Source organism: Diuraphis noxia, unplaced genomic scaffold (genome assembly GCF_037042655.1).
Source record: "Diuraphis noxia isolate RWA-SAM2 unplaced genomic scaffold, SU_Dnox_SAM2 contig0004, whole genome shotgun sequence".
Classification (NCBI taxonomy): Eukaryota; Metazoa; Arthropoda; class Insecta; order Hemiptera; family Aphididae; genus Diuraphis; species Diuraphis noxia.
In genome coordinates, this window is record NW_028301714.1 from 57816622 (window position 1) to 57829746 (window position 13125).

Here is a 13125-nt window from a genome sequence, read left to right on the forward strand (position 1 = left end):
CTATAATCAATGGTTTTACTATAGTGCAGCGTTCATAATAGGTGGGTATACACATATAAATCGAAAATACTGAAGCTATATATAGTAATTTGTTAATATATGATATATGAATTTATATATATATAGACACTTTAACCCTCATTTATTAATGTTCATAAATCATACATATAAATTATAAAGGCGCTTATATATAGGTATATGGTGATGTGTAAATTATTATATGATATAATCAAATATAATATGTTAATAATAATAATGTAATATGTTCTATCTTCTATATACATATATGTATAATATGTAGTTATCATTCCATATAATGCTTATAATGCCCGCGTATATAATATTCGATATATATATATAATATATGTGTGTGTGTGTTAGGGATACATAATATATATATTTTTTTTTTATTGATCAAAAGACATCGGCGGCAACGGCAAATAGTTGTAAACGTTACATTGATTACATTTTTTTTTTAAGTATCTCATATGTAATATTTTAAATTAAATTGTACAATTGATATTTCTTAAAAAAGTCAAGATTTGGAGTGTGGAGTCTGCATTTGGACCGAGGGTTGTGTCTAAGGTGATTGGGATGTTCAGCTGAACGAGTACATCTGTGTATTGACGGCATTGGAATATTGGATACATAATATGTTAGGTATATACTATATACATAATATAATGAACATTAATAAAGAGCAGCAGTGTCAATAGGTGAAATTAAAAGGCAAATATTCAGGATATAAACACATGTGTACATAAAGATAATAAATGATAGTATTATATTATCGTGTATTAGACATTTTAGCGATTCGAATATAATAGCGAAAAAAAACTTACGTCACCCGAGATGACTTATCGTCGTCGTCGTGAGGCCTCATCCGTATAATACCATATTATTATACATGCCAAAGTATATATTAATGATTTCGGTCTTAAAATAATCAGAAGACGATTATTATTCTGAACAAGTCTGGCTCGTGTAGAATACGATCGCAGGCACCAGGTATATAATACATGGGTACCCGTGTGTATATAATATTATATACCTATATTTATAATATAGCGTATAGGTGCGCACGGGTAGAATATAAAATTCGGTTGTGAACGTACGTTTCGCAAGTCATGATGAACGCCTACACTTGACATTGCATTCGGTCGCGAATCGCATTCATTCGTAGACCGAACAAAATATTATAATGTTTATACATATATATAATGATATTCATAGGTATGCGTATCTATATTAAAAATAACTCTTGCTTAGGAATTATTGCACTGACAGTATATAAGTACTATATAGTATGTACGCGACTAAACTATAACTACGAAATATTCAAATATGTAAGTATAATATGTATATAAAATGGATATATCCACATTAGAACCTATGTGTAATATATATTAAGTACTTATACCAAATTCATATTTATATATTGACGTTAATTTTAAATTCCTATTAAAATAAGTTCAAATATTATAGTGGCGCCTATATATATCGTTATTGTATGTACAGTACCTATATATATTTTGTGTGTTGATAAGTAGGTACCTCCTAATTTGTTTTTATTTTATTGTAATAATGTAATATATATATATGTATTTTTTAAATGCGTTATCAATAAAATTGATTTCGTCATTGTTATTTGTAAACAATAGAATATTATATCGAAACAATACAATATATTACTCATGTAGGTACCTATATATAATAGGTACTTATAGTATTATAAGTAGGATACGTATAAATTGAATGCGATCGGTACTGCAGAGAGATGAGAGTCGAGTACGCGTACTATACGTAACACCTTGGTATAATAGTTATTAATGTTATTATACGAGATTTGAAGAACTATACCGCGGCTGCTACTGATTATAGTTCTTGTATATGATAATTACGTGAAAACGCGTGTTTGATGATTGTAACGATTGTATGTTATAATATTATTTTATATTAGGTAAATTATATTAAACGTTTATTTCGTTTTGCGATGGTAAAAGGTAGTTATAATTATTCGATGTAACTATGTAAGTAATAATATAATACTCTGTTTCCCCATAGACCAAGTATATTATATACTGATATATTAATAAATAATAACTGTTTTCTATGACCGATAGGAAGCGCTTAAAAATAAACGCGCAACGAGATAAGTATGTCTTTTCGTGATGGCATTCTAATAAAAAAAATCATTATCTGTGTGCGATTATTTAAAAACCTTTAAGTACAACTTATGTTAAACATTGTATATTTGAAGCTTTTCGATGGAGAAATATTTTTATCAACATTTATGTAAAAACAAAATTAAAAAGATTCAAAATTTTAAATAGGTGTCTAATTATTTTGAAAACTTAACTGTGTAAATACTTAAAATAAAATTGACCACAAAATATTTATGTATTATTTTTTAGGTATTAGTCTCATTTTAAGGTATTTGTAGCATTAAAATTTGTTAATTAAAACGTAGTCAGTTTTTTTTCGATTAATATTGATAAAAATTGTTTTGGTTATGTTGAGCTATTTAATATTTATACAACGAATCTATTGACACAATGACACCGGAACTTGGCATTAATTTATGATTTTAAATATTAATGTCAAAAACAATAATATATTGTGATCTAATACCTATTCCATAATATATGTGGTTTTTAAGTCTACGATTATAGTTTATCGTTCATCCTTACGTATGACTAATAGTAATTTAAATAAATTATGAAACATCATTTAAAAATGGTATCTGACTCAGTGACTCGTCTTTTGTACTTAAGCAATGATTTATCTGTTTTAATTTAAATTCAATAAATATCCATTATAATTTATAATCACCAACTCAATGATGATTTGCGAAATGAAGTTGCAATCGAATAAAATATAACTAATTTCTACCGATTTTTATTTTTGTATTTGTTGTCAGTATTTATATGATAATATCCACTATTTTAATATGAACTGTATTATCAACTGTAAACCATTTGGAACGCGTGCTGACCTCTACCGTTGCCCATGTGAAACGTGAAGTAAATCTATTATTCGTTACGTTACAGAAAATAATACAATATTATGAATTTATCATGTTATTATTATTATATTATTTTTATAATAAGATAATAAGATACAAAAAAAAAAAAAAAAATGAACTGACGACATTGGTGTATCTAAGATGCCTATCCACAACGCCATGCGACCACAAAATTTATAACCTACCTATTCTATGTTTAGCCTTTAATGGAATAATAATTTTAAGATATACAAACAATTTACAATTTTAAAATACACATAACTCACTTTAAAATAAAAATATAATAAAAAGCCTACGTCATGCCCTCGATAATAATGTTACCTTTAATTTTTGGTAGAGGTCAATTAACTCTAAATTTTAAACTAACGGAGCTTAACGTGATCTGCTGAGCATAAAATTTGCCATGTTACGCACTTGTAAGACGGAGACAACATATGCGGGTGTAGCGTCCTCTTAAAGTTACTTTACACCCACTATCTCGTTATCCTAATCGTATCCTTCTTAAAAACGCATAACAAGCAAATCTTCGTATTGAATAATCTCTGATAATTATTTTTATATTTTAATTTTAATAATTTTAATAATACACGTCAAAGCAAGATACCTCCCGTGTGCTGTGTGGACGTGTATACACGTTTTTATCAATATAAATTATTTGAAACGTCATGAAAGAATTAACTACATAACGCACTATAGATTTTTGAATTGTCTATCCAATGGAATAAAAATCAAAAGCCCATCACAAAAACTTCGTTTGTTATGAGCATTTAAGTGTTTGGCGAAGATCAATGTTTACCAAAATGGTAATATTTATTATCACGAGTGTTTTATCAGGCGAAAAATAAGGTTGACAGCAAGGTGGATTTATATATATATATATATATATATATATATCCACCTTGGTTGACAGCTCATTTTTTTAATTTTCTGGCCAAAAGTAAAAATAGCTGTTTATAAAAATGGTTCTTTTCTTTTCTTTCTTTTAAATTGTGTAAAAAATATATTTATGACTTTAAAAGATTGAAAACCCTAATGTCTTAATGATTTGGTACTTTAATTTATTCAAGCGAGTGCATTTTGAGAACCACTGTGTAAGAGTTTTAAAATCATCTATAACTTAGTAAGTTTTGGCCCAAATTTTTTTTCACCAATTTTTTCTGATTCATTGAGCATAAATATATCCTTATACCAGGGTGGTCCGACCCGCGGCCCGCGAAGCTTTTTTTTTGGCCCCTCCAACAATTTAAAATTTAAATTTTAAATCACAATAATATTATAACAAAATCGTAATAAGAAGATATACAATTTATACCATCTTATTACGAATTTATACATTAAATTTTACATTTTATTGTTATACGGCGGGTTAGGTTCCCGGTTAGAGTTAGAGTTCCCGGGTGTCGATCATATCGCGATAAGGCGATAAGCGTGAATGTTATTCACAAACGCACAATTGCGAGCATTAAATATTTCTCTAAACTAAATCTAAATCTAATCAGTAATCATTAACCAGTCGACCCCGTGTGTTAAAAACAATACCAATCATCACATAAATAGTTTTTTTATTATTTTTTTTTATTGTTATGAGGCATTCCTAGCCTAATTAATTTTTTTAGTAATTTTTTCATGGTGTCGGCATCGATGCGGTCGGGACATATGCGGTCGGGACATTTGCGGTCGGTACCTTTTTCGTGCCGTTTGCGGTCAGATTATTTCTATCTACCTGATTATCTAATCTAAGGTATATACATACATATTACATATTATATTATGTACTAAATAATTATATATTCAATTGATTCTATACAGTATATAATAATATATTTATTGTAAAAATATGTTTAAAATCGTTTTATTATTGGATTTACCGATTTTTTGCTAGCTATTAACACTACCTAAAAACGAAGGCACGAAAATCGTATAAAGTGCTGAGGAAAGAAATAACTGTATGCATATTTTTTTTTTAATTATCCCGCGGTAACTAAGACCATTGGGAAGAGGGTAGTAACTGTAGGTTCTTATGGAACTGTAGGTTGGTTTTACACGTGGGTCAGAGTTTTTGGCAGAATTTCTATTGGAGCACCCGTAGGTTTCTTCCATGCCCCAGAGTGGGGGATGGCGGCACTTGTTCTCCGGACACCGTGACTTGCCTGACTATATAGTAAAGTTTAATGCATCCTCATACCGATTATTATTTTTCTCAGCCCCTCTAAAATACATACATAACACATAATTTTTGTAAGACGGCGCTCTGTATATGCATTTTTAATACAGCATGTATGAAAACTTAACCAAACCATAGCAGCTGTATCGTAAAATGGTCTTAATTATTGTGAAATTAAGAAAAATAAAAATAAAAATGATAGTATGATATATTATTATAAATTATATTATAGTTATTTTTAAAATAGTCCTACTTTTATCGTTTTATTACCCATGCGAATGTATAATAGTAATAATGTATGTCAATACACAGATGCACTCATTCAACTGAACATTCCAACCACTCTAGACGCAGCCCTCGGTCCAAATGCAGACTCTACACTCCAAATCTTGACTTTTTTAAGAAAATATGAATTGTACAATTTAATTTAAACAATATATTTATGATACTTGAAAAAAAATGTAATCAATGTTTACGACTAATGGCCGTTGTCGCCAATGTCTTTAGATCAAAAAAAAAAAAAATAATAATAATAATAATAATAATAATGTATTATAATTGTATAATATGAAACAAATTTTAAATATTTAAAAAATATACAAAACTAAATCAAAATAGATAAGTTAAAACGCATTTAGATATTTACTTAGGTATTTTACAGTCATATAGATACTTTCCAACCTACCGTAGTTAAAGCGGTATTTTGTCTATTTACTATAAAAATATGACTTGAAAAGAGTCCATCATACACACGTGATACCTACCAACCTACCGTAGTTAAAGCGGTATTTTGTCTATTTACTATAAAAATATGACTTGAAAAGAGTCCATCATACACACGTGATTCATATATTCATACGATCTTACCTATTACATAAAAGGTATATTTATTAGCAAACGTTACTGAATAATTTGACAACCACAACGAAAATTCAAAACAAGTAATGAACTGAAACGTCAGGAATTCTCTAGTTGGTGTCATTAATGCCTTTATGGTAACTGGTAAGCATTATTTTTAAAGAGGAACAAACAACTCCACAATGATTCGGGCCTACCTTACCTTTCTGCATGGATAACGAAACCGTTTAAAAATTTTCACGAAAAACTTACTTCACAAAGCTGACGGAGCACTTCACTATAAAATCGGCAGAAGATCCGTCAACCTAAGATTAAAACCACGGCTACCATAGGATATACTAGTCTCACCCAAAAAAGACACCTCAGATTCAGACACGGATCTGGACATACACGAATATAACTATCCAAAAATTAGTAAAAATTGTAAAAAATTAAAAATTGTAAATAAACGTCATATAATCAAAATTTGTAAATTAGTGACATTGAAAAAATACTCGGTGTATTGACACAATAAAATTAATAAATAAAAAAAAATTATTTTTAAATAGTTATTTTTCATTTTATGTTTACTTTAAAAATCTGATTATTGTATAAAATCCACATTGAAAATCCCGTATTCATAGAAACACAACATGAGTTATTAATATTATTTTTTTTTTTTTTTGTGAGGGGGCACTTCATTATCCTTAACAAATTTGTAAACAAATTTACATTTAACGTAATTAGAATTAAGATAGATAGTAAGTTATTTAGTTTATTAATTCTAACCGCCCGAATTTTTTTTCAACACCCAAAGGATGAAATACAAATAAATTATTCTGGTACAAATATCAGTTGAGGAAAGAAGCCACCCAGTGACAATACTTTTATTTGATTTAGTTAGAACTAGACTAACTAGAGTAATTTTATTTTACCTTTTTTGGTTCAATGTAATAGATCTCAGCACTATTTGCATTTAGGTCTCCTTAGAAGGTGGAGGGCTACATAGAATTGTGAGGGATAATAGGTCTTGATGAGTGGATTTGTATGGGGAGTTTATGGAATTTTCTATAGAAACATTTAGTTTTCTTGTGAATTGTTTTTAAGTTCATTAATTTTTTTAAGTTTCTATGTGTGGAGTATGGCTTGAATGCTTGATACAATACATATGGAGGAGAATTTCCTAATTTTCTTAAGGTTTTTTTTTGAAATGCTTGAACTCATCTTATTTAAATTGGAATTTTTACCATTTTCTCTGGAATCCGTATGCACACTGTCAATAGATTTTTTACATGAAGAAATGTGGGTATGCCTTAAAATGTAAAATAATCAAATTAAAAATGTATGAATATTTTGAATATTAATAATTCTCATTAAAAAATAGTGGCCCGTCATAAACTTAGTAGTTCATATGTTTTAATGTTTTATTATTATAATATGCACTCATTGATATTACATCTTCATTCACAAAAAAGTAATAGACAAAACAACAACCAATTTGAAAATCTAGATTTAAAAATCATTGTATTGTGTTAGTATAAGAATTAGAATATTTCAAATAGTGAAAGAAAGTTAGTGATGACTGATGACTTATGACTAGCAACCAATACAGACAATACAGTATGTCAGTATTATTACTTATAACATGTAAATTTTTTTCAGTTTACTGGTTACTGTCATTTCCTATTAAACACAAAATGAATTAAACATATTCTAAGGAGTATACAATATGTCTCTGCTGGTGTATGTTCTTAGTCCTAAAAAGTGAAAATCCTATTAATTTATTTAACATTACTGCAAATAGTCTTTTAAAATTTTTATTTTAATAGATTTCCATATATTTAATCAAGTTTCTTATATGGTAAATATTATTTAATTATATTAACAGATTATTTTTTTATTGCAACTCATGAATCATAATATAAAAAACCTAGTTAAAATTGTGGGTAAGTATATAAAAAAATTCATGAAAAACTCAATGAATACAAATTCACATTAACTATTTGCTACTTTTTAATGTCACCTATAAAACTAAGTTATAATGAAGAGATAATTCATCAAATTTGATCAAGACCATAGAATACATTTCAACGATATCTCAGCATTAATCGAACATTAAATATCATAATTTAATATTATATATATTTAATTATATATATATATAATAATTTAATATCAAAATAAAAAAAAAAAAAACACAACTATTCAACCAAAAATAAATTAAAATCACTATTAGCTACGTACTATAAATGCTATAGAAAAATAAAAAATAAACAAATTAATTGGCCATTTGAATAAATTATTTATTTTTTTACAGAAACTATCGTAATTAAAAATTAAATCTGTATTTAATTATTATAAAAATATAAATACATTTTTATAAAAAGTAATTAATGATAATATTGATATTATAAATCAGCTTGAAGAAAAAATTGTAATAAAAAATTCATCACAAAGCAATTATAAAAACGATGTAATTTTCAATTATTAGTAAGCATCACATACATTTGACAATGCCAGTAAGGTAAAGTAAATACTATCAGGATCTTGAACAACAAATTTTTCTTGGATTAAATTAACTGTATCCTATAAAAAAATAAAAAAATATTTGGTTACACAATGTTTTTCACAAATTGTTAACTACAAACTTACTTCAAGCAATGAATCTGGAGTCGTTGGTCCATGATTAATAGGATCAAACTTTCCGCCATCTAATAAAAATAAATCACTCAATTAAATCAATTTTTATTAATTATACTAGTTAATAAATAGTAGATTTTATACTAACCTAATTCATATAAACATCCATCTTTGCAAACAAATGCAATAAAGTGATAAGGTGGCACATCTTCTGGATTGGGCGCCTAAAATAAAATATTATTTTAAATTAGAACTGGGATTTTAGTAAGAATACTAATTTAAGTAATATTAAACAATAAACTGATCTTTTTTTTATTAAAGATATTGTTAAGAAAATAAGAATATTTAGGAATTATTGTAACTTTTTAAAAATTATTATTAGCTTTTAGTTAACATCTTTTATAGCTCAAACATTAAATTAGGTACTTAAGATAAGATAAAAATAGAGATATAGAACACAAGAATAGTTTTTAAATATTTGAAATTATAACTTTACATTCTTTTATTTTCATTAATTAATTAAGAAACTGATCAAGGTTATTTTAGAGTTAATCGAGCATACCATTTTTAAACCTTTTAGAAAACAATAGATTCAGAGGAACTGATTTTTCAAACCAGTAAATTAACACTGGAATTTCAGTATTATTATTTTAAAGTATTTGTGATCACTGAAAAAAAAAATATTTTTAATATTTAATAATTTTTCACAAAATATTTACCGCAGTTTGTCCTTCAACAGCAATTTCCTTATGAGTGTTTATCATATCTACAGCTTTGGTCAACATCTCACCACGGTCACTTGGAGACATATTTTTTCCTTCGTCCAAAAAACGTTTTAATATACCATCATTCAGTTTTATTCTAAAATTTTTATTTAACTTTTATTCATAAGTATCATAATAAGCATAATGACAATTAATCTTACTTGTCTCTATTATTAGCAACACTATGAATTAAAGCCATGGTTCCACAAGCATTGTGTATATATTGTTTGACAAAATATATATCATCTGATACTTGTTGACCTTTATCTTTTAATTTCAACTCTTCTTCATTCTTACGTTTTTCATACTACAAATACATTTAATATAATATCACATATAAAATACATTTTGATCATTACTTAATTACTAAGATAAAAATAACTCAATAATTCTTACAGCATCATTGTACGGAAATAACAAAATTACAGAAGCGACTGGTCTAGGAACAATGGCAAGTTCATCGGGCCCGAATCCAAAAATATCACATATTTCCCATTCACTTGGTACTCCCAAATTTTGCAAAAACTAAAACAAATTTATACAAATATTTTTCATATTAAGAGGACACTACACCCGCATATGTTGTCTCCGTCTTACAAGTGCGTAACATACCAAATTTTATGCTCAGCAGATCACGTTTAGCTCCGTTAGTTTAAAATTTAGAGTAAATCGACCTCTTACAAAAATTAAAGGTAACATTATTATCGAGGGCATGACGTAGGCTTTTTATTATATTTTAATTTTAAAGTGAGTTATGTGTATTTTAAAATTGTAAATTGTTTGTATATCTTAAAATACACATAACTCCCTTTAAGATTAAAATATAATAAAAAGCCTACGTCATGCTCTCGATAATAATGTTACCTTTAATTTTTGTAAGAGGTCGATTTACTCTAAACTTTAAACTAACGGAGCTAAACGTGATCTGCTGAGCATAAAATTTGTTATGTTACGCACTTGTAAGACAGAGACAACGTATGCGGGTGTAGCGTCCTCTTAACATTAATTTACTTAAAAATAGTATAAAGCTTACAGCCCAAAATTAATTAATAGAAGGTTAAATTGATTAAATTGTTTCACTGCAAAAAACAATTTATAATTAGAATGTAGTAGTATATTAATAAGATAAAAAACGGTGGGACCGAACAAAAATGGCAAACAGTTGATGAAAACATTAACTATCAAAGTTCTAATGACTAAATGTCTCAATTCTAACAGTCAAAAGTTTTGCTCAATGAATAGGCAAATACATCAAATAAAAGTATTTATAACATTGTAAAAGGGTGTAGTGGCCAGGCGGATTAAGGAATCGGTCGCGATGCGCACCGTCACTGGTTAGAATCCCGGTCATGGGCAGTATTGCTTTCCGAGCAGTTCACGCTGTCTGGAAAGAGAGGCCGACGCCCCCAACCCGGGCATGGCAGAAACCTAAGGGTACCCATTCGAAATTCTGCCTAAAACATCAACGAGTACCAAACAAACAGTTCCTTTCCCCATAGTTTCACAGGCTGATGGCCCTTGTGTCAAAGACTCAAACAAAAAAAAAACAAAACATTATAAAACTTTGACCAACCACAAAATATGAAGACCAACATTAAATTTTTAATGAAAATATTTTTATTAACATAATATTTTAAAAAAATTAGATTTTGATATGTTAGTCGCTTTTTTAAACTATCTGAGAAAGCTAACTAATTTTTTTTGTAGGCAATAAATGATTCCCAATTCATTTTTTGGTACACTTGCTATGTTAAAATATTTTGAAACAACATATAATAGACAGTAAAATAAATAAAATTGAAATAATTCACTGTATACTACTTACATTGAATAACTACAAACCTTTTTTTTTTAAAGTTCATACAAAATTTCAAGTATTTTACTTTTTCCTGAATTAGTCAACATTTTCAAAAAGTTATCAAAGTGATTTCTTACCTTGTTCATCACCTAAAACAAATATGTAAATATTATTAAATAATATACATTTTGATATTTTAATTGTAAATTAAATTAATTTAAGGGCATAATATAATATTGAATGGATTAGAAACTTTTTATAACAATAATATATAAAAATGTATGTCTAACTTATAGACAAAATAAATAGGCAGGTTTGTAAGTACATCATCTTATGGTTGTTTGAACATTTTTATTGTTAAAAACTTATTTAACAATGTAAGTGTATTACGCTTATATATATATATTTAAAATTAAAATACAAAATTAATTTTTTTTGAGGTATTTATGGCTTTAATGAAACTATTTGGAAAATGTTAATGTGAATATATATATATAATCTTTTGTGTATGACTTAAAATTCAGGAGGGTTTGAATTTTTTCTAATAATTTTATGGGATTTTTATACTTCAGTATGAACTTAAAAAATCATTCAAGAACTAAGTTGTAAGATTGACTCAAATTGACTCAAATTAAATAACTACATCATGTTTGTAGGGAACGATTTTCTAAAAAATTTACTTTAATATATACATAAGTGTTACTTACCGCAGGGTTGGATTCTAAAGGTATCCATGACATCCTTACTCTTTAGAAACTCTGGACTTACACAAAACAAAATATGAATTTTAAAAAAATTGACGTAATCAACGAGAACTATATACGTCCATAAAAAAATCGATTGGAGTAGGAAACTTGACGCTTTGGCAGTTTAATACGTGAAAAAATAATTATTAGTAATCGTCATCCAGAGAACATAGAACTATTTCACGACTTCACCATAGACAAGAATACTAAGGTTAGGTTTAAATTTAATTTAATTTTAATTTAATTTAATTTAATTTAATTTAAATTCACTAAGCTACAAAATCCAAAACACAAAAATTGTTACGTCTCGTTAGTCGGCAATTTCTTTTTATCACAGCGTAATCTTTCCACTCCATAAGCCGAACAGTGTAGCCAAGTGCATTAAAAGCTCTTTCTTTCTAATTTATTTTTTATTTTCTAATTTTTGAATAGGTAGTTCAAAGTTCAATTCAGAAATTTTTCTATTCGACGACGTGCTACGTGACCAGCCCGGTCGCACCGCTCTTAAATCTTAAAAATAAAATGTATATGTCATATATGATACTTATCGGCACTTGATGCTAATATGCAATTCTTGGTTTCATAACTGTATTTACAGTAACTTTTTACTCATATTCATAGACCTTATATATATATTGTTCTGTGCTTATACTATAAGGTCTATGTTCATATTAACTTATTTATCTAGTGTTTGAATTGTTTGGACTTTATCCAAAATTCTAAACCATAAATCTAGAAACAAGGTTTTTTCTATCTCAGTTATATTATTGTCATATCGCGGATCTATGGTTAAGTAGTCATGGTGAACCTGATGAACCAAAAGCGGTGTGGGAACTGGGAATTGCTGTCCATTTAAGTTTATAGGTCATGATATAAACAACAAACTCTATAGTATAGTCTACAACCATATTATTACTTTAAGCCACGATTTAGGATAGTAGGTAACGTTGCCCATCGACTAGGGATAAAAAATTCTGGAGAGGAAATCACTCATATATTATGATGCTATACAGGAGAAATAACATAAACGGACCGAGAATCTAACCAAGATCTCTCGCTTGCCGGGCGATCGCACTACCATTAGGCTACCCGACCGCATAGACCTGTGATGTTATTATCCCCAAGTCAACGGATGTATATTAAATAGTGCT

The 13125-nt window shown here is 27.7% G+C and overlaps 1 protein-coding gene across 2 annotated transcripts; it reads right to left on the reverse strand.

Moving 5' to 3' along the window:
• Positions 1 to 8308: 8308 nt before the first annotated feature.
• Positions 8309 to 12281, reverse strand: Uch (Ubiquitin carboxyl-terminal hydrolase). Of its 2 annotated transcripts, XM_089225361.1 has the most exons (8): positions 11936 to 12281; positions 11366 to 11377; positions 9827 to 9955; positions 9592 to 9737; positions 9386 to 9527; positions 8815 to 8890; positions 8679 to 8737; positions 8309 to 8612 (listed from the first exon to the last, which is right to left on the reverse strand). In XM_089225361.1, exons 1-8 carry the CDS (start codon positions 11966 to 11968, stop codon positions 8514 to 8516), a joined length of 696 nt encoding a protein of 231 aa, XP_089081487.1. In that variant the 5' UTR covers positions 11969 to 12281; the 3' UTR covers positions 8309 to 8513. The 2 variants fall into 2 exon arrangements, with proteins under 2 accessions (XP_089081487.1, XP_089081488.1); XM_089225362.1 differs by lacking the exons at positions 11366 to 11377; positions 11936 to 12281 and adding an exon at positions 10904 to 11160.
• Between the last annotated feature and the right edge of the window lie 844 nt (positions 12282 to 13125).